This window comes from Osmerus eperlanus, chromosome 22 (genome assembly GCF_963692335.1).
Source record: "Osmerus eperlanus chromosome 22, fOsmEpe2.1, whole genome shotgun sequence".
Lineage (NCBI taxonomy): Eukaryota > Metazoa > Chordata > Actinopteri > Osmeriformes > Osmeridae > Osmerus > Osmerus eperlanus.
The window spans coordinates 3,225,793-3,252,754 of NC_085039.1; the positions used below are offsets into that span (position 1 = coordinate 3,225,793).

General features: G+C 40.9%; 1 protein-coding gene across 5 annotated transcripts in view; it reads left to right on the forward strand.

Moving 5' to 3' along the window:
- The window catches only part of npepps (aminopeptidase puromycin sensitive), a 208,030-nt gene that overhangs the window by 113,846 nt on the left and 67,222 nt on the right, over positions 1 to 26,962 (forward strand). For all 5 annotated transcript variants that reach the window (XM_062448799.1, XM_062448803.1, XM_062448801.1 and 2 more), the window contains one exon: positions 7,651 to 7,785. In XM_062448799.1, the coding sequence (XP_062304783.1) occupies positions 7,651 to 7,785 (135 nt within the window). The remainder of the gene's footprint in view (positions 1 to 7,650; positions 7,786 to 26,962) is intronic.

Here is a 26,962-nt window from a genome sequence, read left to right on the forward strand (position 1 = left end):
AAATTTGACCATGTATCATGTCTGTCCTTAACGAGAGCGACATGAGGAAACTAATCAATTTCGCAATATGGGAAACCTGTCTGGACATCTTTTCCAAAACGAGAGTATGGAAACTTACAATTTGTTCTTACATTTTACAAAGAAACAGAAACAGCACATCTGTTTTCAGACCAAAACATATTTTTCAACGTCAATTTTTCTTTCAAATGATCTTGTCTAAACCATTTTTCTTCATAAACGCCATCTCTGCCATCACTGGTATGAGCAACCACATGCAGATCTTTCACATCATAACAATCCACATCGGACAAACTGACACGCATGCGCGATTCGTCAACAAGTTGGGAATTCATTGAACACACAGCCAACAAATTCAGTTTCCAGTGATAAACATATACCGGTATACCCATGCCATATTTTACAAATGAATGGTTTAACGTATTCAATTCAACCTCAATTTTCCTTAACAAAGTAATCCCTTCCGGTGTAGAAATCAAACAGATACAGAGTTTGCACATTAAATCTCGACCTAAAAAATTAATCGGACAGCAAGTTGAAAACAAAAAAGAATGTTTCACAATCCCTTCTACTGAATCTTTACAAGTCAACGGTGCTGTATACAATTTTTTTGTTAAAGTACCTGAAGCCGCAATCGACTCAGTACTCCTCCCACTCAACTTAGGAGGAACAGAAAAACTATCTTCTGTTAACACAGACACAGTGGCTCTTGAATCAACTAAAAAGTCTACAATTTTTCCTTGTACCAACAATGTATAATAACCGGCAAACATCTAAAAGGTTCTGAAGAGAATTTAACATTAGTTCCTTCTAAAGGAACCTCACTCTCTTCAATTTGTCTAATAGTGTTTTAAATCTGTATGTGTAAATCGGGATCAGTTACGTCACCAGTTTAAAGCTTCTCTCCGTCTGCATCTGTTCGCGATTCACTCTCAGCTTGGTGGCCCGCATCTCTTAGTCATTTCCCAGATACCCTTCGACCATTGTCAACCTCCAGACAATTTGGACTCCAGTGTCCCATCTGACCACAGATGAAGCAGGCATCCCAACCCGCCATTGGCCGTCCCCTCTGTTTCGCTCCTCCACGGCCTCCACGTCCACGAACAGCCTCTCTTCCTCTCGTTTGGTTCTGGAACATGGTGATAGTAGCCATCTGCAGGTCTTGATCTTGTTTCTCCATTTTTGCCTTCCTCGCATCTCTCAAACGTTTTTCTGCGTGATTAGCATGAGCTACAATCACACTGAGCTTTGCGCTATTCCAAGTTATGCAAATGTTCTTAACTTTCTCAGAGATATCTTTGTCCATTCTGTTCAAGAAACAGTTTCTCAAATGGGACTCCCACATGGTGACCTCAGGAACATTAATATTAGCTGGTACCTCTATTCCTCAATGAGCACTGTGCAGCTCTGTTAACCGTACCAGATACTCATGACAAAGTTCTCCATCTTTCTGTCTGCATCCATTGATTTTCGTCATGTCTAATCTCAACGGAAAAGCATCACAAACTTGATTGCACACGCCAGTTATTGCTAGCCGGTAAGCATTATTGTCGTTATGGTCCCAATCTGGATTCGAAAGTCTCAAGTCTCTATCCAGCCATCAAGCACTAATCCGAGAGAACTGTGGCCCAATCTTTGTCATCAATAGACGTCTCAACTCGTGAGTAGTTGGCCTAAAGTCTCTACAGAAAGTTACCAAGTCAGCAACCATTCTATTACCGCTCTGGGCATCGGCAAATGAACCATTGCTTCTTTGATCTCAGACAAAGTCCATGGTCTTGGAACTAGCACAGTATCTCCGTTCGCTCCAGGCGCCTCAACCATGGCCATTTGAAAGGTCGGAGATTCAACACCTTCGGCCAGACCTCGTATGGTAAGGAGACTGTCCACCATCTTCTTCCGGTTCCTCTTCGTAACGTCTCGGAACGGAAAGATAAAGTCTTTGATATCCTGGTGGGCTACTCGTAGGTGGGCTACCCGTGACCACTGGTCCGGTCTCTGGAATCAGCGCCAGCGTTGCTAGCGGCTGCGGTTGGTGTTGCTGCAGCTGTTGTTGTTGGAGCTGCAGGGCCTGGAGCTGACGTATCTGCTTGAAGAAGCGGACCCTGACCCTGGACATTGAGAAATGGGTGAAAATGTCCCTATCCTACCCTGTTCCCTCAATGAACTTTCCTCTTTCCAATCGCCAAAAGCTTTCCAGTCTGGCTGAAATCTATTTCGTTTTAACAGACAATCTTTGGTTTCTTCCTCTTTCTGAATAAGATTTATTTTCAATCTATTAAATTGCTTCAGAGAAAAAGACCCCTCTTCTGGAAAACCAGTCAAATACCCAAACATGAATTTGCGATATACTACTGTTGCCATAATTTCGTTTCATGTAATTGATATTCGGACAGTCCCCAGACCATCATTATTCTTGCTTGAACTACAACCCATGTTTTTACCTCGTGAAAAAGAAACAAACACAAAAGTAAAATCAAGTAATTATTTATTTCTCTTTTTTTCCCCCCAACACTTATATTTACCAATATCACAACTTCACAATGGAAATATACCCCACTAAATACAATCGTAAATTACAAATGATCAAACCGAAATATCAATCTGACACCCTTAATATTTACTCTTACTTCTTTTACCCAAAAAAACATCTTTTAACGCGCAAGCTAATAACTCAAACCTTTATTTTGAAATTCCATAGGCCTAGGCTACTTCCTGATTTATTAATTTTTTAAACACTCAGCTGGTTTACCAATTTACTCAAGTATACTCTTTACCAATTCTCTCAGGAATTATATTAGGCCACGTTAATAAATAAGAATATATGACCATGATCTACAGAAAGCCAATACAAACCTCAGAATATTGCATAACCCAACATAACCCCTATCCAATCTCTCGGGGTCTCAAGAGACACAACACTGTATCACGTGTGAACTACCACCCTAATATGTATTCGTCAACACATTTCCCTGCATGCTATTTGTACGACTTGCACGTACAGGACAGCGCTCCTCCGGTTTGCCCGATTACCCAATTAACCGAATTAATGGCAATAGCCTAAACGACACAAATTTAGACAATTCAAATCACACAGCAACCCCCCCCCCAAAAAAAAAAAAAAAATATCTCACCGTTTCTTTTGATGATCCCGCGTCTGCCACTGGCATTTTCTACAAGGCCAAGGGTTCACACAGACTTTAAACCACAGACCACGTTTTTGCACCCATGTCATATTTACAAGCACCCTATTTCTATTTTTTTATATTGTACATTATAGCCATTTTTATATTTAATATTTATTTTATTCTACATACCTGTCCCTTTAGTATGAGTTAGTATTAGTTAATTAGACTTTTCACCTTTTGTATAGTATAGTTGGACTTGTTTAAACTTACAACACTTTAAGATTTAAGATTTACTCCTATATGTTGAATGTATGCACCCTCCTGCCAAAGTAAATTCCTTGTCTGTGCAAACTTTCCTGGCGATTAAAACCCTTTCTGATTCTGACAATAACTTTCTGATAGCACCATTTGCTCCAGGGATCCAGCATTTTTTACACAATTGAGCCAACATGTGGTTCCTTCCAGCATGAGCTGTAACATCATGAATGTGTCTCAAGACAAGTATTGTAATGTGTGATTCCTTTGGCAAGACTTGCTGCCTTAGAGTCATCTGGCATTGCCCCTTGGCTCAACCTTCCGCCAACTCTTATGACTCCATCTTGAAGCACTGGATTCAACTTATAAAGTGAGCTACTTTTCTTCACCCTTTGATGTTCATTCAGCATGGCCAAGTCTTCAAATCTTTGTTGTTGACAGTACTTCACAATTTCTGTCTCTGCTTTGGTCAAACCTTCACATGTTAGATGAGCTCCTTTGTAAGCTTTCTTGAACTGATCCTTTCTTGGCTTTCAGTTCACCAAGCATATCTTTCAATTTCAGATACCCGGTCACTGCACGTTTAAGCTTTATCCAGGATGAGCAGTGGGTCATCAACTGATCTATTGCATCTTTGGGCTCTTGCGCCTGAATGACATATACTTGAGTTCCTCTTTTGACCTCTGGGTCGTCAGCATCCAGCATTCCAGGATCTGGATTCTTGGGCCACTGGTCTGGTGCACAGAGCAAAAAATATGGTTCTGAAATCCAACTTACATTTTTCAATAACTCGAGACATTATCAGCAGGATTCCGAGTGGTATTGACATATCTCCACTGTAAAGTCTGAGAGTGCTCTAGGATTGTTGAAATTCTATTAGCAACAAACGTCTTGAACCTTGTGCTTACACTGTTCAAGTACTTTAGCACAGCCGTGCTATCTGTCCAGAAGATTGAGTTGTGAAGTTCCAGTTCAAGCTCTTTTCTCAGAAGCTTGTCTATCTTTACTGCAGCTGTGGCTCCAGCCAGTTCCATTCTGGGTAAAGTTGGAGACTTCAAAGGCACCACTCTTGCTTTTGCCATCATCAGAGTGGATTTAGCTTCCCCAACTGCAGATAGCTTCTTGTTCCATAAGCATCTTCACTCGCATCACAAAAGTGATTTAACTGCACCAAACTGCTTTGTCTTGATGCATCTGTCGACTCCAAAATTCTCAAGCTGTTGCAGACCCGAGATCCATCTGTCCCAGCTCCTAACAATATTATCTGTCAGGTCTTCGTCCCAGCTATACTTCGGCATAAAATTGGACTGGAGCAAGAAAACCCAACGGGTCAAAGATGGAACTCACGAGGGAAAGCAGGCCTCTTATAGTGAGTGGTCGATCTTTGACGTTGATCTGGAAATTTAACTGATCTGATTCGGTGCACAGCTGAATTCACAATGTTCTCTCCATCGGCAAGTTGTCTTCATCCAAGTCCAGATCTTGAAACCCTTGCTCTCTGTCTTCTTCAGGAATTGAGTTGAGCAACTTGCGGCTGTTACTTGCCCATTTTCTTACATTTACATTTAGTCATTTAGCAGACGCTCTTATCCAGAGCGACTTACAGTAAGTACAGGGACATTCCCCCCGAGGCAAGTAGGGTGAAGTGCCTTGCCCAAGGACACAACGTCATTTGGCACGGCCGGGAATCGAACTGCCAACCTTCAGATTACTAGCCCGTCTCCCTCACCGCTCAGCCATCTGACTCCCTTGTTATTGTAATTGTTTGTCATTTCTGAAGCGCAAATGTAGCAACACTTGGCGATGATGTTGCACCAAAGCAGGGCTCCAGACTAACTTTTTTTACTAGGAGCACAGTAACCCCTGACTGAAAATGTTAGGAGCGTAAGCAGAACATTTATGGGAACACCTTATATCGACCTGCAATGCAATTATTAATGTAACTAGAGAAGGTACAATTCTGGGGAAATTGTGGGGTATGCTTGCGTTGGTTGCAGATGGGTCAGTTTTTTACAGAAATGTTTACAACTGATATACAGCAACTCACCACACAAGCTTGAGTTTAAATACATTATTTAATGTGACATTTCAGAATCAGAATCAGAATTCGGTTTATTCGCCATGTATGTTATACAAACACGGAATTTACTGTGGCAGGGAGGTGCAAAACACTAAACATATACAGATCTTATATTAAGTAAAAGTACAAAAGTTTAACTATTTCTAAGAGCTAAACAATCTAAGAATACAACAATTTAAATATAAAATAAAATATATATAAAAATAAGAATAATGAGCAGCGTGAATGGTCAACATTCACGCTTATTCCGTGTTCTGTTCTCTAGTTAGGTTGTTACAAATTCCTTTAATCCGTGCAGAGCAGGTTTTTTGACTAATGTAGGTTTCCAAATTAAGCCCTAGCTTGACATACTCCCTTTCTCCTGAACCGAATACCCCAAGCAAAAATACATGTGCACTTGAATATGTTTACCGTTTTTACTTGTTTTTCCAAACATTGACATGAAATCAAAGCGATATACTCAAATGAAATTAAAATAATAAATGTAATAAAATATAATAAAGGAGAGGTCAAACTGTGCGGCTCCACTCTGTGCTTGTCTGACAACACCAATTTCCGCTCTCACGCGAGTGCATTCAAAGCTCTACACACCCAACAAAAAGCCAACCATCCCAACTGATCAACACATTCCTTTAGGCTTCTACAGCACCTTTCAGGCTGTGTCTGGTAAGGGGGAACCCCATCCTTAAGACCGCATCGCAAATCAATCAAGTCAAGTTCCCTTCAACATAGTCAACTCAAGTTATGTCCCTCCAAGCATGTCTTTGGTGTATTCGTACTGTATTTTCCACAGACTGTTGCTTACATGTCTGGCAGAGTTCACAAGTTTTGTTCCCTGAACATCTGCCACTCACATGACACCTTCTCCTTTTTGCATGACGGGGAAGGAGTTTCAGGCAAAAGTCATTTGTGAGTTTGTAAGAACATATTTCGCGCAACTTGTGCAACCACCCAACTGTGTAGCAGCCCAACTACACAGTGAGCTCTAGACCTGTTGACTCATTTATAGCTCTCGATGTCTCAAATCTCTTGTGAAACAAACGATCATTACAGCCCCGCCCATACCTTAATTTAAATAGCTCCTTGGTCATGTGACCTATGATCTCAAACTAGTTTCAGAGTATCTACTAATTAGTCTTACACACACACACATTAGATTGACCTTTTTCATATCAGGGGATTTTACATGAATGTTTCAAACATTTTCATTTCAATAGCTCCTTAGTCATGTGACCTGATCTCAAACTAGTCTCAGAGTATCCACTAATTAGCCTTACACACATAGATTGTCCATTTTCATTGGTGATTTTATTGGCAAATGATTCGTTTGGCCCATGTTTGAATACATGCAAAAATTGATTTATAAGTTATGTTTATCTGCCTTACAAAACATGGCTTATTTGCAATCTATTGTTGCCACTGTAAAATAAAGGGACACAAGAATTGCACTTGTGTCATTGTCTACACGTGAAAGAAATGCACTGTATATAATTAAATTATTTTAATTTTGCACATAATTAAATTGTACATATTAGGTATATTTATACACTATATGTGACACGCTCTGGTGAAAACGGGCGGTTGTTGGTTGTTGGTGCCAATCGCATCTTCCGAAAACAACCTGAAAGATGAGGAAGAGAAATCATCGTGCTCACAATGCAATGCCCAATATTAGCCTATTCATTCTATTTTGGCCATGGATGTAGGCTAAAACGAACGAACATTAGAGAAGATGTAAAAAGTGAATTGTGAATCATTGCTTTGTTTCCTGTCAAGCATTTATAATATGCAGGGAGAATTCAAGTTGGTATGGTGTTGCATCATATCACATTTTGTATTTCTTGAGGTTAATGATCACATGGCAGTTATTAACCATGACTTGTAATGCTCATTTTGCCAGCTGCCCCATGTTAATAAAAATGTATTGATTTAAGTGACTTGTGTACAAACTACATGCATGCACATTACTAGAAAGATTTTCTATTCCTCTTCCCCTCCAAATGTTTGTCATTATAGACAGTGTTAGAGTGCAGGTGTCTCTCGAATCCAATGTAATACCTCTAACATGATTGTGGCTTTAGAACACTTTGTTTTGTTTATTGCTGTTTTAAAAAATTGAATCTAATTACATTTCTGTTACATTAATCAATCTCTCCACTCTCACTACAGATTAATCCAGGTACAGTGGGATTCTATCGTATCCAGTACAGCTCATCCATGCTTGAAAGCCTGCTACCTGGTATCAGAGACCTCACCTTGCTCCCTGTAGACCGGCTGGGTTTGCAGAATGATCTCTTCTCCCTGGTGAGACTACTATATTCTCCAATTAAAATGTGCAGAGCCTACTAAAATCAGTATAGAAAAGTGGACACTTAAGACCACTTAGCTACTTGGGTAGTTAAATGACTACTGAAGAATTACATGGCTTAAGTCAAATCAACCAGCAAAGTTGGTTACTTTTACCTGATAATTTACTTTCCGTCAGTTAGCTAAATTAGCTAGGTAGTCACCATTTTTTTACAGCAAGAAGGCTTGGGGCACTGTTCAGTGCTTGGCTATCTCCTGGGTCTTTCTATGTGAAGTTTGCATGTTCTCCATGTGCTCACAAGGATTCTCCCCCCCCCCCCCCCCCCCCCTGGCAAGGACATGGGGTGAGCAAAGGGACTTGGTCCCTGTTTGCCTTTATATGGTTGATCACAGCTCCTGGCAGCTCTCAGTGGAAGGACAACAGAGAGATGCAGAGAACAAGTTTCTATGGCGGACTATCCCTGTTTGCATGTTCTGAGTGTTGCCTCCCAGCGTTTCATGCTTGTAGACAACTAAACATTTAAAACCAAAGAAAGATGTGACCCATCTAGCCTTTGGTTGTGAAACTGGGGAGAGCCAGAAAAGGGGGGGGGGGGGGGGTTGCCCTTGGGACAATTAAGTTGTGTTTTAAAGTAATTCAATACAAAGCATTTTATAGTTAAATCAAGGAAATTAGAATCTAAAAACGAACTATTAAATGACAAGTTAAGATTAGTCTTAACATTTTCATAACCTCTATAATAAAATACTAGAAGCGCTTAGCCGATTTGACCTACTTATAGCTTGGATAATGGGTCAAATGCAGGAGCGGCACCAGAGAATTTTTAATGCAGGTGCTAAGGGGGTGCTAGATCATTGACAGGGGGAGCTGCGCAATTCTATATATTATATATAAATACTATCAGGGCCGCCTGGGCCGGAGTGGGACCCATTTTCAGCCCGGCAGTGTAATGGCCAAAGCCAGCCCATCCCCCATCAGGGGCCGAGCCATACGTTGAACAATCGGGGCATAATCCGAACCTAGAACCTAGTCAAGGTTTTGATGCGAGGTGAAATCGGAAAAATTCATACAATTCATACACTATGGCAATTCAAAGTGCTTTACAAATGAGCAGAAGTGTAAGTGTAGTGTGTATTTATTAAAACAAACATTTAATTATGTGTAAAATAATAAAAAATATTAGTTGCAAGATTATAAAGGAGACAAAATATTCAATTTTAAATAAGAACGGACGAAAACGGTATAATTACTTATTTTGCGCAAACATGTCAGCTCTCAATTGTGCGTAAGAGTGCTCTTGGGTGTGCGTACCTTCTGTTCTTACCTAAGAACAAATCCCAAATAAGAAAACATTGGTGAATGCCAGAATCTTCGTGAAAAATGCGTAAGTGGGGTTTAAGGTTGTGGCATTGAAGTTCAGGTTAGTAGCCAAGGGTGTAAAGACCATTCGGCTAATTACAGACGTCTTAAACTGTTAAAACCCCAGTGCCACATACAGGACGGTATTCACACAGGCATTGGCTTTAATTTACATGATAGTTTGTTTCATCAATTGAAAAAACTGATCTGGGACTTTCTAGCTCGCATGTTTTTAGATGTTTATCTGCTCCAAATGAATGTGTTGTCTAAACAATTTGTTGGAAGCAAGATCCCACACTTGGTGCACCAAGGGCACCAAGTGTGCCCCTCCCCCTACCTGTCACTGGGCCAGGCTGCTGCTGCTGTAACTTGCTAGCCAAACTGAGGGGACTGTTTGAACGCTGTTTTTTAAAAATATTTATGTATATTTGAGACCACACATTGTAGATGTACGTTTCCACTATATGTTAACAGATTATGAGGTCGATCCAATTAAATGAGCGAAAACAAGGCACATCTGTCCATATTTTGTTAGCTAGATAGAGCGATGGGGAGTTTGTCAGCGCTCAAAATATAGCTCTAAAACAGGGGCACTCCTCGAACATAAGCTCGATTATGAAAAAAAAAAAAAAAAACCCAGCTGGGAAAGGTTATCGGTTTTCACAGTCCTGTAGAGGAGACCTTCATGAACAGAGTGACATCAAATTGAGGCTGTGGCATTAAAGTTCAGGTTAGTAGCCAATGGCACAAAGTACTCTCAGACCATTACATACCTCTTAAAATGGGAAAACCTTTGTGCCACATACGGGATGGTATTCACACAGGGATTGGCTCTAATTTGAGTGACAGGTTGGTTCACCAATTGAAAAACTCATCTGGGAATTTTGATTTAAGTAAGGGTGCTGAGATTTTACTGTCGCAGTTTGGCTTCCTAAACAGCAGTAGAATTCCAAGTTTTTCTAAACCGTGTTGTGTACAGCATTACAGTGAGCTACACTGGCTTAAAACTACAGGTATATAATGATAATTTTACCCATGAATCGTTTACTAGTAATATAATGTCATAATAAATCATAAAACGTTCATTTGTATGTGAGGCATGTTTATTATTTTAACGATTTTAAACTTTATTTATCAGACCGCTGTCGTATATGTCGTCAAACAGAGGCTAATTATGCTAACGCCTCAGTCAACTAGCGAAAATTGACTACTGTTTTCGAAAGTAAATGTACAAATGATATCAGCGTACATCGTATTGTACATTAAATCTCACAATTGTGTTTTTTATCACAATGTTAAATGAACAAAAAGTTCAGTTTTGCAGTTGTCGACGCTTGGAACTCTCCGTTGTGATTACATTGAGAGCAGAACGTTTGTCCTCCTTAGCGCAATCCACCATCTGAGACTGGGCAGTCCTTTGCAGGCATATGCAGGCAAAAACATTAAAGCTAGTTAACTTAACTATTCTTTACTGAGGTACTGTATTCGCAATAGCTGCTGGCAGCGTGCCAGCTAGTTAGTATTGCGAATACTGTACCTAAGATCGCTTAAGTTAAATTTAGCAAAGAATAAGTTAGCTACAGTTTATGATAACGTTACCTAATTTAGCTTATGTTAGCTCAGAACTTTTGCTACGGCGAATTTAGGAGCAGAGCTACAGTAGGTACTAGCTAACTAACTTACTTTTTAAGTGTTTAACTGTTGTTACTGGTAGTAGCTAAGATATGCTACTGTACAGTAGTGTTTAGGAACGGTACAATACTGGCATTAAGAAAATACTGCACTTTTATTCGCCGAAACAGGCGAATCGGGTGGGCCCTGCAGGGGCCAGTTTCAACATCCAGTGTAACTGACCCCACTTGTATGCACATCAGCCTAGAAGAGGACACCCAGATCTCAAAACAGCTGCATGCCTTTTGGGAAGTGGAGTCACTGGGCATTGTCAATGAGAAGACACAGAGTGCAGCTGAAACTGAAGCTCTTCAGAACTTTGAACAGACTGTGACACACAAGGATGGTCGTTACCAAGTTGAGTTACCATGGCGACCTAACAAACAGACACTCAGACAACTTTAGAGTGGCTAAAGGACAGTTCGAAGGCCTCAAGAGGAGACTAAAGATGGATGCAACCCTGTACTCAAGGTACAATGATGTCATACAGGATTATCTGCAGCAAGGCATCTGTGAGGACGTGTCAGCGGCAGAGCAACCAGAGGCTGTGAAATACTACATGCCACATCACGCTGTTATTCGAGAAGATAAGGCAACAACTAAACTGAGAGTAGTATTCGATGCATCATCACACGAGGAAGGTTGCCCCTCCCTAAATGACTGTTTACTGACCGGGCCGAACCTTAATCCAAACCTGTTAGATGTGCTAATCAAATTAAGACTCCATGAGATAGCCTTTACTGCAGACATCACTAAGGCTTTCTTGCAGATAGCTGTAGCAGAGAAGGATAAAGATGCTGGTAGGTTCCTGTGGCTACATGGACCTCCAACACAAGACTGTAAAGATGAGCTACGCATTATGAGGATGAGTAGAGTAGTATTTGGAGTGTCACCCAGCCCATTCCTGTTAGCTGCCACCATAAGAAACCACATCAAGCAATATGAAAGTGAGCAGCCCAGGGCAGTGGAGGCGGTGAGCGAGTCTCTCTACGTGGATGATTTGATCTACAGCTCAAGCAATGTTAATGAAGCCTTTTCAGTTTCCACAACAGCAAAGGAGATCCTGTCCCACGCCGGCATGAACCTGTGCAAATGGGTGACAAACTCTCCACATCTGAAAGCCAAGTGGACAGAAAGTGGAGTGGAACACGCGACAGAAACAGACACCTCTGGAAATGTGCTGAAAGTGTTGGGGTTAGTATGGAGCTCAGAGAAGGATGAGTTTGTGTTTGATTTAAAGGGACTACTGAACATTTTAAAGGGTAAAGAAAACACAAAGAGAAATGTGCTACAGACATCAGGTCGTATCTTTGACCCTATTGGTTTCCTTACTCCATTCACCATACGGGTAAAATGCCTGTTTCAAGAACTGTGGGAGAGGGGAGTCAGTTGGGATGAACAGCTACCCACAGACTTGGCTGAAAAATGGAATCAGTGGTGTGCGGAGCTGCCAAAGCTCCACCTTTTGTCCATTCCGCAATGGTATCACATTGACATCCAGCCCAACTCACGACACTGACACCGTCTTCTGCGACGCCAGTGAGAAGGCATACAGTGCTGTTGCCTATCTACAAGGACCGAACAAGGAAGGAACGCTTAGAGCTCATGGGTGCACTGATTGGAGCAAGGTTAGGAAACAACCTTCTCAAGCCACTGAACATGGAGAAAAATCAGCTTAACCCTTGTGTTATCTTCGGGTCATTCTGACCCATCAGTCATTGTGACCCACTGTCGTATTGCGACAACTTTACCTCATACAAAAACAAAGTGAAGCATTTTCTTTTAACCGTTGGGCTGTCTCAGACCCCCCACATTGCAAAGGTTAAAATACAATTATTTGTATTGGGTAAAATTGGGTAAACACAACGATGGTTCGTTATGAACCTTTGGGTCATGTGACCCGAAGGCAGCACAAGGGTTAACACGATGATTGTTTTCCATTGGATACGCAGTGCAGCACAGAAATGGAAGCCATTTGTGTCAAACCGAGTGACTGAGATACAAAGCCTCACAAATCCAGAAAGGTGGTCGCACTGCTAGGGGAAAACCAATCCTGCGGATTTACCCACCAGAGGCCAGAGCATCGAGAACCTCATCAAAAGCCAGCTGTGGTGGAGCGGCCCTCCTTCAACGTCATCAACTGATGATGCAGAGAGCATTGATGAGGACTGTGTTGCAGATGAGAACACTGAACTCAGGTCTAAGTTTCAGACGGCAGTACAGCTCACTAGCACTGAACAAGTTGAACCACTGTTAGACCTACACAAGTACAGCAGGTTAAAGACATACAGTCACAGAATCCCCGCCCTTTGAAGTCTAGTGGACAGCCTAAGAAGGCATACATTGCACTTTTCACGTGTGCTGTCACTAGGGCAGTGCATTTGGAGTTAGTTTCAGACCAGACTACTGAACATTTTCTCTTAGCTTTAAGGAGATTTATTGCAAGGCAAGGGCTGTGTAAAGTAATTTACTCAGATAATGCAAAAACATTCAAAAGAGCAGACCAAGATCTTAAGGAACTGTGGAAGTCATTCAGAGGATCAGACCTCACAGTTTTTCACTGATAAAGGGATCACCTGGAAGTTCATCGCAGAGAGAGCTGCGTGGTGGGGTGGCTTTTGGGAGAGACTTGTGAGATCTGTAAAAACATGCCTAAAGAAGATCCTCGGGAAAGCTTCACTAAGTTTTTAGGAACTCACAACCATGCTTACAGAGGTAGAGGCTGTGTTGAACTCCAGGCCCCTCTCCTATGTACATGAAGATGCTTCAGAGCCCCAGCCACTCACACCCTCTCATTTCCTGGTTGGGAAAAGACTGACTTCTCTACCACCAATGACTATGCTCCCACCATCTCAAGCAACACATGTGAGCAGAGAGGACATGGGCAGGAGATGGAGATACCGGCAGAGACTCTTGACTAGCCTTTGGAACTGGCAACTTGGCTGGCAAAAGGACTACTTGATGGACTTGAAATCAGCTCACAAGTGTGAGACACCTCCACCCACTGTGCTGAAGATGGGAGATGTCATCCTGATCGGAGAAGACAACGCGCCCCGGCAGACCTGAAAAATAGGCAGGATAACATAACTGTATCCAGGGAGAGATGGACTAATTTGTTCCTGTACTGTCCGTACCTCTATGGGCAGTCTCTTAAGGAGACCTGTTCAGCTGATATATCCTTTGGAGATTAATTAAGTGATGGACTGAATAGTAATGAACAATTGTTCATTGGGCGGGAGTGTTGTGAATTATTATTAATGGAAGATGAGTTTAATAGTACATTAATTAATTATTTGAAGTTAAGGATAAACTAACTGATTTATGTTGTTTAGTTTAAGAACAGTTAATTATTAATGGAAATTTGATGTTAATTTGAAGGTGTATAATGTAAAGGGGATGCTTTTATTTGAAGTGCAGGAAGTGACGTGGGAATGTACTCTCTTCAGTGTTAGTAGTGATTCTATGAAGTCAAGTGCTGTTGCTAGAACCTGCCATTGTCTAACGAATTGTTTAACTCGAAATTCTTCTTCTTTGTAATATTGATTCATATTGGAGAGTCAAATATTCTGTTCTTTAAAAGAAAAACGTTTGACCATTATTCAAAGCTTCCATTACACAACACGGCGTGCCTGTTGTTTTGTTTCCGGTCTAGCTAGATCCAGTGTGGTGTTGTAGTTTTTCTAACGTTACTAGTTGTTGCAACAGCATGTGAAAAAAACAACACAATTTGCTAGGCCAAAAAGAACGTTAATATCACGATAAAAAAGTTGACGCCATTAAAATGGGTTTGCGTTAACACCGTTATACTACGCTTTTAACTGACAGCACTAGTATTTAGTAAAGAAATTGGATGGTAAGAGCTGCACTCAAGAGGCCTTTGCCTTTCTTAAGGTGTAAGGAGATAACAGCTTCACGCATAGTAGATGGCAAGGCTCTCAAGGAGAACGACTCCTTGAAAACAGACAATTACAAAGGGGAGCGTTGCCTTGAAAACTTACAGAAATCGGTTGGATATCCATCCGGTCCTGGGGACTTGCCGCTTTGCATAGAGCCAATCGTTGATGCTATCTCCCCGACCGAAAGGTCCTCCTCCAACCCTGCAGCCTCCCCTGGATCTAAGGACGGAACATGCAGGGTCTTAAAAAAGTCTTACAATACAGAAGGGTCTACAGACGGGCCGGAGCTGTATAGTGACATATAAAAAGCTTGGAGTTAATTTTATATCTGTACATTTTGAGCCCCGCCCGTCATATATTTCAGAGTTGGTCAGATTAGCAGTTCTCTGTCTTAGCTGGTGAGCGAGAATCCATCCAGCCTTTTCCCCATGCTCATAAAACCTGTATCGTGATTTGGAGATAAAACACTCAGCCTGTTTCGTCGATAAAAGGTTGATCTCTGTCTGCAGTGACAAACGCCTCTTCATAGAATCTGCAGAAGGTAGTTGACTATGTGCCCTATCCAGCTCAAGAATCTTTTCCGCCAATTCTATTAGTCGAGCAGTGCTCACTCTCCTCTGGTTAGCACAGTATGAGATGACCTGACCTCGTAAATACGCCTTCAGTGACTCCCAAATCATCAGGGAGGACATTCCAGGTGTTTGATTAATGTCCAAAAAAAACAAAAACTAGTCAACACATCATCCGACAAAAGCAAAGGATTGAGTCTCCATGGGCGGTAATTGGATTGCGTGTCCAGAATGTGCATTCTCATAGTTAAGGGGCAATGATGTAAAATAACTATGGGTCCATAATCTCATCTGGTTGAGGGGAAGCATTCTTTTGTCCAAAAAGAAATAGTCTATACGAGAGTATGTATTATGAACTGAGGAGAAAAAGGAGTAACTCCTGGAAGCAAGGTTGCGAAAATGCCACACGTCCACCACTCCGTATGACTCAAGCAAGAGCTGGATAGAACGCGCTGCCCCAGACAGGCACGAGGATCTGGGTGAGCTAAGATCCAACCCAGGGGAAAGCACACTATTCATGTCACCGCCGAGTATAAGGTAATGCAATGCCATATTCGGTAGGCGGGAACGTTTTTTCGTGAAGAACATTGAATCATCCCAGTTTGGTGCATAAACTTTGGCCAAAATGACTGGAAAAGTATAGATTTGCCCTACAACAATAACATAGTGCCCAGCGGGGTCAGCAACCACACTTTTTACTCATCGTAAATGGTGTATTTATATCAATTAATATAGCTGCCCCCCTAGCCTTCGAATGGAAATTTGAGTAAAATATCTGTCCTGACCACTGACCTCCCAGTCTAGAATGGTCTGATGACCATTGATGTGTCTCCTGAGGAAATGCAATATTTATATTAAGCAGTTTCAGATGTGTAAAATACCTTCTTTCGCTTTAAAGGATGATTAAGTGCCTGAAAATTCCAGCTCACAGTTAACCATACTACCAATCCGACCCTCTGGGTATACTGAAGTCAGTCATAATGAGAGAGAAAAAAAAGCTCAGATATCCGAGCCCTACAGGGAACCTAGAATGACAGCAGATAGACCACAACACAGATGTCTGGAAAATTAAACACTAAAATTAAACAACAAAGTCTGGCACACCCTCCCTGTAACCCCACCCCCACAGCACCTACAGGAACAGGGTGCTCAACGTATCCTCCCGAAACAAATCCGCACATGAAGTGTTTGAGTGGAGGAACTCTATAGAGCCAACTGCTCAAGCTCCCACCAAACCCCTGGTATGAAAAGTAAATTCAAAAAGAAAAGAAAAAAGTGCATCCTATCACAATGTAGAAGCATACACCCTATCATAGCGCATATAACAGAAAATAAGACATTGGTGTTGATCAACCTCCTTATTACAGTAAAAGTCTGATCAAACAGTTATCATCCAGTCAAAGTTCAGAGACGATGAATGGGCAATGTTACTCGCTCAGCCCTCTACAGTAGTTATGATATTCGTCTTGACGTAGCTCATCGCTTTGCTTGCATCTATGAACTCCTTTTCCTCTCCGTTGAACGTGATGCAGAGAGCCCGAGCCCGGGGAGGAAGCAGAACTCACGGACGAGGAGGTGCTGGGCCTGGATTTGGTTGACTCAGTGAATTTACTGTATATTTCCGCAGATTTTACGCCATCTTCACGCAAATATATGCACATTCAACTTAAGAAAATATGTTTGAAACAGAGTGAAAAACAACTTAAACTTAAATTAATAAAAAAAAAACAGAAGTTCGAAGGGAGCCCAAACTAAACACAACCTACTCCATTGCCCGCTCGACAGCGCCGTATAACACGTTTTAAAGATTTAAATCTTTACCCCAGTCTCTAACACAAGCACAAGAGGGAACAAGGGTTCAGGGGTTCAACCACCCGGGGAACCATTTTATTTATGCTTACATTTCTATACACATTGTAAAAAGTTCCAATTGAAAATAAAAGACAAAACCATTGACAAATTTCTCAATTTCAATAAAATCATTAGTATGGTTTCAGTATCGAGTACCGTGACACTACACTTGGTATCAGTATCGAAGTCCAAATGTTAATATTGTGACAACACTACTGTACAGTCACATTGGAGCTCAACGACAGTACGTTGGATATGGCATTTTGCAAAATGTGCTATTTATTCACAACACTAACATTATTTACTGACAACGTATGAACTCCGAAGCCGTTTTTCAAAATGACCCAGCAGCAACTATCCACACGGTTAGACCTCAGCATTGGTGCAAAATAACAATCGGAAGAGTAGATTGCATGTCACTGCATGTCTGCAGAATTGTCTTTTAACGACACCATTAGAACGCCTTTAATCTCAACATTGTTGAAAATACTCTCTCTGCTTGCATCCACTTCCATCTTAAATGGATGCTCAAAATCAGATGCCGCTAAAACAGGGGTACTATGCAATAGGCTTTCACACTCAGATGACCAAAACCCACAGATGGGCTGAGCAGGCCAGTCAGCAGAGAGATAAGTGGAGATGTCAACCCCTTGAAATAAAGCTGAAAATCTGTACTTCATTTGCATCCAAAAATATGAAAATGATCACTGTCCAAACATCTCTATACCCTGTACCAACCCACTGGATTCACAAGATGTTTCATCAGAGAAGGGAAGGACACTAGAAATAATGAACAATCGTGTCCCATAAAAGCTGGTTTGTTGATCATTTGGTTCACCAAATAAAGAAACAAATCTGTCCAAAATAAATGTTTCATAAGTAAGATCGAGTTGGCCTCTAGACTTCAGACGGAGAAACAGTCTAAACCAGTGGTTCTTAACCCTGTCCTCAGGGAACCCCTGTCATGCATGTTTTAGATGTTTCTTGGCTCCAACACGCCTGATTCAAATGAATGTTCGTTACCAGGCTTCTACAGAGCTAGATAACGACCCATTGATTTGAATCAGGTGTGTTTGAGCAGGGAAACATCTAAAACATGCAGGACGGGTTCCCTGAGGACAGGGTTAAGAACCACTGGTATAAACTAAGGCAACACCCATGGGTGCCTTACCCTGCTTGGTTGTCTTTGCTTTATTGCTAAACAGTCAGCAATGACATGACCTAGCTTTTGACGAAACACTCGCACTCACTTTTGAAGTGTACCGGCTGATTAGACTGAGGTTGGAATGACTGACAGAATTTATTTTGTGTCTGCACATTCATCAGTCAGTACTGCTTGTGACAAAGATGCCACTTTCTGTTCATTTAAATAATCCACTATTCATTCTGGTACACTTGGCTTTAGTTCTGCTGACAACATCAGTTCACCAAGTGCAGCCAAATCCGTTGCTTTGCTAGTGACACACTGTCTATCAAATTGATTTCCTTTTTTTCTAGCATACTCACCAAAGGTCTTATTTTGAGCCTTTTTTAAATAAAAAAATTAATGCAGATAAGCCTCAGGGACAAGTTAGTTTGCACGTGTTACAGGGTTCGTACAAGGTGCTTGAAGTACTTGAATTTGACTTTTTGAAATTTAAGTCCTGGAAAACCCTTGAAAAACATTTATATTATTGATGAGGTACTTAAAGTGCTTGAATTATTTAAAGACAATGTATATGCAAGTAATTTTTATGTGTTAATACAAATAAAAATAAATAGTATTTTCGCTCAAAATTAACGCCTCAGCCCATCCCCCTCCTGCTAATTTAATTTAAGCACCATCCGTTTTTTCTGGCATTCTTTTGGATTGCGTTATAGCATAGGATCATGCTCTCAATTCATTTAAGTGTTTTTGTTAAGCACAATAAGAACCAATGTAGAAATCAATTAGGTTCTGAAGTAGCGCTGTCTGAAGCGGCATTCTTTGAACAGACACCCGACTCACACACCGAGAGAAAAGCCACTTCTTCTCAGACACTGCGCGACAGTACCGTATTGATTAGGCCTACTACGACGAAACAGAAAATTGTAAAATCATTAATGTTAATAAAAGAACAAAAGAGAAAGAGAAAATCACTCGCTGCTCTTGATTGAATAACATTTGTAGCTTTAAAAGGGTTCATTTAAACTAAATAAAGTATGTTTGATAAATGAGACCTCTGCTTGTAGTCCTTGAAAAGCCCAAACATAGTCCTTGAAAAGTCCTTGAAAGTCCTGGAATTTCATTATACAGTATCTGTATGAACCCTGGTCTTAGTGTAGACATTACAATATCATAATCTAAACTGTTCCAGTGAGAGAGCAGAAAATACTTCTTGCACTTTTCCTAGTAACTTGCACTTTAGCATCCTTCACATCCTTCGGCCACTGCAAAAAACTGCAATGTGCTTGAATGCGCTGAAAGCGCTGAAGTATGAATCTACTGTCACGGAATGAAGGAACCAAGCAATATTTTTACTTGTTTAAAAAGCTGTGTTTGACGGATGAGGTAGGAGACGTTAATAAGAGTTTCTGCTTCTATTTCAAGTCTGCAAATTTACAGACAGGAGATTATACTCAGCCTGTCAAGTTTCCTTCTCCTGTGCATCAGTTTTGAGACATGCCAGGTGAACTTGTGAAATGAATGTGAAACCACTGAGAGTTGGGAAGGAAGGGTCGTAGTGCGACAAAGTAACTGGCACCATTCCTTCAGCGCCGGCAGAGCATGTACTGGTTGGGGTAGCATTTCGACCTAGTCAACTGACTAGGCATGAGCCGGTTACCGGTTTCAAGGTATAGGGCGTTTTGAAAAAGTGGTTCAAGGTATAGGGCGGTTTTGAATTGTATACAGATGCCTGCAGGTGACTATAGGTGGGAATTATTAGCTGGAAAAAAATGGGACCACAGAATGAAGCCTTAAGTAGTCCAAGTCCAATGTTGATAACAGTACCACAAAACATTTAGATGTTACACCTGTTTGTCTAAGGGTACATCCAGGATCAACATTTAAGTGTAAATATATGTTCTTTTGCAAAAGCATTTAACCTCTTAATCCTGTAAAATTAGTTTAACAACAAGGCATACCCAAAGTAAAAATCAGGGCCTTACACTATTTTGTTTAGGGCCCCCAAAACCCTAGGGCCAGCTCTGGAGGTATTAGCTGGAAAACACAATGGGACCACAGCATAAAGCCTTACCTCGTCCAAGTCCAATGTTGATAACAGTTCCACAAAACATTTCTATTTTACACATTTGTCTAAATCCAGGCATTTTCTAAAAGTCCCTTTTCAAGACTCCAAAAGGACCTTTGGTAACCATGGCCAAATACGTTATCCATACCTAGAATAAAAGGTTATTACTTTTCATAATTGTGGGCTCAGGGAGTGGGCTCAGGGAGTCAGGTGGCTGAGCGCTTAGGGAAGCGGGCTAGTAATCTGAAGGTTGCCAGTTCGATTCCCGGCTGTGCCAAATGACGTTGTGTCCTTGGGCAAGGCACTTCACCCTACTTGCCTCGGGGAGAATGTCCCTGTACTTACTGTAAGTCGCTCTGGATAAGAGCGTCTGCTAAATGACTAAATCTAAATCTCTCTAATGAATGGTGGTACTTGGAGCTATCATATCTCAGATCCACCATTAGTATTGCTGACACAGAGTAACTGAATCATAAACACTAGGGTGCTTTATCTGATTCATCAGTATTTACTAACCCCAGACTATTAACCCATGTACTTCAGTTGGATGTACTTTTATTCATTCGCATTTATTTTATTATAATTTCTACTTTGCTTTTCCAAAAATACTGCTTAGTTTGTTATTTGAAGATCAATGAGTACCGTATTTTTTGGAAAACAAGCCGCATTTTCTATAACCCGCACCCCACCAGAATGGGAGCTTTGTGTTTGTAAATCGGATTTTAACCCGCACTGAAATATATGCGCACTTGATACGGGAACAATGATACCAAGCAATGCACGAGTAGGCTATAGGCCATCTTACAGCATGCTGTAACACACTTCGGTTGTGGAAAGTATGTCCATGTGTGGCAAAATCCATTGTTATGTCTACACAATTATTTTACATAGGCTATAGTATAAGTTTAACTAGCTTGCAAATCCTGAGGATAGCCTACCGAAGTTGAATTAGCCAATGTCGTTAGCGATGCTAGCTAATGTTGGTTTGCTAGCTGTAGCCTATATAACCTTTCACTGGGTCTTGCAGCTGTTTGATTTACAGAAATGTTTATGAAATGTTATGTTCTACTAGCCATTTGCCTACTTTAGGAAGTTACTGTATTTCCAAGCCCTGATAGTGTAACTGAGACGACACAGTAAATAATTCCTCTTTAAATTACTCTTTCAATAAGCCCCCCGTTCCAGTGTTGAGCATTAAATTAGCTTCACGGTCTGTAGAGATCTTGGGACAAAGACACTTTTTTGTTCTAAAACTGGGCTATACGCCCCTCTAATATAATTTTGACTGATGTTTTTTCAAACATTTATGCATTTAGGAGACAGTTACATTTATGCATTTAGCAGACGCTTTTATCCAAAGCGACTTCCAAGAGAGAGCTTTTCTAAAGAGCATAGGTCACTGATAATAACGAGATCCCTCTTCATCTTGACATTGCATCAGATTTTTGACGTGTAGAAACCCTACATTTGTTGTAGATGTGTAGGATACATGTCTTTCAAAGCAATATTTAGCAAAAATGTATATAAGACAATAGGGCTGTCCCCGACTAAGATTTTCTTTGGTCGACCAAGACTAGGCTGAATACTGAAAACACTGATGCTGAAAATCGACTAATCTAAATTTGAAACAGGTTTCTTTCTCTATGTCACAATGTTATTCATCAAACCATTTTGTGTGATGTTTTGCCTCACTGTTTTAAGAGATAAGAAATACATACGTAAGAAGGGACATTGACAACTAGACAAACAAATGTACAAACATTTTCCCGATCTGACTCAATGTAGCTGCTGGACATTCCAGATTCAGCCGCTATAAAATTAGCTATTACTAATAATAAGCCTTGTGTAACCAGTCCTGTTCCCAGATAGCACACATACGTCGGGCCGACGTCGTATGGACATCGTTTGCACATTGGCAAGACGTCGCCGAGACGTCGGCAATTGATCGAAACCGACCTCCAGACGATGTCTGGACGACGAATCAAAACTGTACCAACCGGCCCGTTCTATTATAATATTCCCTCTTAACTCTACATTTATTTATTTAGTTCGGATCTCTCTGACAGCAAATATTTCACTATCTGAAATGTCACTTAGCAAATGAACATATGGGCTATTAGCAGTACTTAGCTAGCGTCACTGTGTCCAATCCCGACCGGTTTTTAGCTAACATTCTGATAAAATGCCACTTCAAATATTGATAAAAATAATCGTATCACGTTTTCAGCTGATTTACTGATTTCACGTTAAGCTTTAACTTCTTACCTTTCGAGATAAATATTGTTTAAAAATTTAGAGTTAGCTTAGCCTTTACTAGAGCCGGTCAAAAGACGCTGGCGCCGGTAAATTAGCCGTGCGCTACCCTTGTCCAAACCCGACCGCACTTCTAAACACTGGCCGCTGCTGTTTTTCTGGGGATATTAACTTGATCCAGGGTCACCAAACTGACCATCAATGCTGTCAACATATCCAGGGACGTAGTTATGTCCTCCACAATAAGATATCACGCTTCAACATCTACAAACTATGCGATAAAATCTCAATTTGACTGTATACCACCACCTGCTGGATATTTTGTTGAACTCTTCTCAAAGTTTGCTAACCCCCATCCCTTCCTCCCCTCGACTACAGATCACGTCACACATGATCGTGTATTTTCATTGGCAAGACAAAGTAGTGTTAAGCTAGCATTGAAATACACTCATATGCTAACCCATAGTAGCAGTATGATGACAACACAGACACACTTGTCAGAGTAAAGATCGTCGCCCAAGCGTCACCCGAGTGTCGCCGAGTGGTCTTTCGGCCAAAGTAACTTTCCTATATTATTTAGACATGTAAACGTCCATATATGTTCATGAAATTTTAGATTGTTTGGTATGCCTAAAATAATACTACTTACACTTTGCTGGCGATAGCAAAAGAAAATGCTGGCAAAAAGACCGGAAACTGAGTGTCCAAACCCCGTTCGGGTCAGTGACGTTAGCTACTTGATTCAACCTGGATTTTCTGTGTGTGGGTATTATAATGAAGAGACACAATTCAAGTTAATGATCTTTTATTATCAGACTGGATGTTGATGCCATCAAGCTCTTAAAAGAACTCCAACACAGAAAAGAGAGATCAACGGAACAGAGAAACATCAATTTACAGCTTTGCCTACAGTTCTGCGTCTTCCATTGGTCTCCGCCGCCCAATCTGAATGTCTTGACTGCCATGGTTACAGTAGCTAACTGCCGAAATTAGAAGAAAAAAAATCCGACATATCTGTTAAACCAGAATGTATTAGCCTATGTGTATGTAGGCCTAGGTTACTTATTACAATACAACACTTTGACATAACATGTAGTCTATGTTTATTTTGCTCTATTAGCTACATTTTTGTAAAATGTCTGACCAGTGTGTCAAACTAGCCTAGCCGTTTGGGGTCCCTTTGCGCTACCTCTGTAGCATAAAGTTCACTCAAACCTAGCTTAGCTCATTACAGTAACGTTACACATTGTTGTAGGCATAGGCTACTTATCGCAAAACTTTGATATTTTTCTACTTTCATTTACTTACATAACGACGACTGCTCGTTCTTTGTGAAGGTAAATGACGGTTTAAAAAGTGAACGCCTCTGACTCGCTAGTCTCTGACTGGCTCTCTATGCTTGCAATACAAAATGGAACGTTCTTCCTGAAACAGTCAGTGATGAGCCGACGATGACGAGGCGACGATGAGCACGATGTTGCAAAGTAGCGTCTTCCGAATGTGAGACGAATGTCGAATATGAAACTAACTTCACCTCCGTCATCTTATGACTGAAGTAAGCCAGGACCATGATTTCCACTTAATATAGTAAGCTTGGCAGAATAACAATACAATGCATTGCGTTACTTATGGTAACTACTACTGTATACAAACCAATTATCATGTGAAACACTTACAGACAAATGGCATGGGTATTTAACATCTTATAAATAAAATGTCTCACATATCGTGAATGCTTACTAGCTAGCATGCTATTTAGCAAAGCAAGCTACAGTCTGTAGAGACTTAACATCAGGCTATTTTTGGAATACGAACTGTATTCCATACACCGAAAGTAAAGGGGCTGCATGGTGTTGAATAACGTCATTCTGAATGTGTATATCCTTACGAATATCTCCCAGCACACATATTCGTGAAGTGTCGTTCGTGAACGATTCGTTCATTTTGAACGAATCCTTACAAGGACTCGGGAGTAACGAGTCCTCTCAAAGAGTGATTAGTTAATTTTCTCGTGGCCGCGCATCGGGACTGTTGCATAGGCTCGTCCAAGTAAACAGAAATGATTCGTTCATTTCCCGACTCGGTCTTCGGGTACGAGTCTTGGGATCATTTTTCACGTGACCTGCATAGGCTCTGTAGTGGTAGCTAGAGGAAACGCTAGAGGGAACGATTCGTTCATTTCCCGACTCGGTCTTTCTACGAGTCTTTGGATCATTTTTCACGTGACCTGCATAGGCTCTGTAGTGGCAGCTAGAGGAAACGAACGATTCGTTCATTTCCCGACTCGGTCTTTCTACGAGTCTTTGGATCATTTTTCACGTGACCTGCATAGGCTCTGTAGTGGCAGTTAGAGGAAACGAACAATTCGTTCATTTCCCGACTCGGTCTTTCTACGAGTCTTTGGATCCTTTTTTCACGTGACCCGCATTGTATTTTTTAGTAGAGGAAACAGTTTCCTCATTCCCTTTCGCGTGGCCGCTGTTTTAGTAAGACGTGAATGATATTCGCTCAAGTCATCATACTGACTGGTTTTGTTATTTTCATTTTACATTTACACTTACAGTTTAGTGCAGTGTAATTGTTTGCCGTGATAATTAAATGCTAGTGTGATAATAAATGACCAAATCATACAAACTGTCATGATACATTATTTTAATGTAATGCAGGAATTTCTTTTAAAATAGTATCTGCTGGTGCACATGTCATGCACTAACCTACATGAGAATATGATACGTGTTTGCAGTGGACGGATAGCCCCCCCCCCCCCCCCCCGTTGAAATGAACGAATGACTCGAAAAAAGATTAGTTCATTGAACTGAACGAGATTCAAAGAACCGAATCAGTAAAATGATCCGAACTACCCATCACTAACACATATGGAAAAATTGACGTTAGTATCATCAGCGTCTTCTCATGCTTCTCCAGTGTAGTTGTTGAACATGCCGCTCAGCCTGAACTCCTGCCCCTCATATTTTAGATTTGTTTTCATTGGCCAGTATTCATGCATATGGGAAAGACTGTCAGCAAATAGCCGATCACATGGTAGGGGTGGCACCAGTGGTGGCTAATCACTTTTCAGTGGTAGCCAGTGCCATCCCTGGCCACGCCCCTGTACAGTAGCCCAGCACAAGCAGACATGGCCTAAAACTTTCCGAAACATCCTAGGCCTATATGCTACACACTGTAAAATAATGATCCGATGGCCAACTTGCGGTTTTCAAGTGGTACATAATATTTAACGTCGAACTATGGAATATAAACCGTTGTTGGCAGAGTGCATTCAACATGTTTTGAGTCACCCGGTACTTTGATAAAATGCTTCCATACCACAGATTTCTTTGCCATTTTTCCTAAAGCATTAATAACACCAACTGTAGACAAAGTATGGTAGAGTTTCGGCTACTCTAGGCTAACAGGCTAATTGTGCTCATATGCCCTGTGCAAAACAAAACGCAGATTAACGAAAGGGAAAACAGTAACACCTTTTTTTATATATATATATTTTTAGAGTTGCTTTATTTGTCGTAAATAAAATAATTTACCATTTCTGTAGAACATTTCTTTAATTCAGCAATGGTGACACAAGCGGGAAACAGATCTCAAACATACGGCAGCTTGACAAAAAAAAAATCCACATTGTCTGTCTCAATAACCCAAATGTCCTTTTGACTGATGATTTTTCAAACCATATAGGCTTCCAGATGTCATAATTATGAGATACCATGTGCAATTTCACCTTGATATGTCAAAAGATGACTGAATTACAGCTGCTTAAACTTTGTCCAAAGCTGACCAAAGCTAATACTGTGTCCTTTCTATTCATAGAAGTTCAACAGCTGATGTGTAGCAGAGAGGATAGAGAGGTTGACTTGCAACCTCATGCTCTTGAGTTCGAATCTCCTTCAGCCTGTTATTGTTTGCCGAGCATGAATTAATTTTGCTCTCTTGTTGTCTAACTCTTGACCTTCTACAATGTACATTTTTATAATATTTTGCCATTTTGAGGAGGAACCCTATCGCAGCTTGCAGCTATATTTATAATGATTTTTATAAAAAGTAGTCTGTTTTGCCATGTTTAGAGATCCAATAGTGTCAAGAATTACAAAAAGTCCTATTACGCATTTCTTTTGATTAAACGCTGAAGCGTTTATTACACAATGTTCATTTTTGGTGCAGCGTTTATTCGAGGGCGGCGTTTAATCTAAGAAATACAGGATTTAGGCTAGCTTTGCTAGCATGCTAATGTGTCTTTAGACAAGCTTGCTAGTTCGCTGCATTACATGTTCTTAGCTAGTTTGAACAGTACGGTCTGCCAGAGCGGCTTCGAGGTCATCCGTCATCATCCTGCTCGCTAGACTTTCT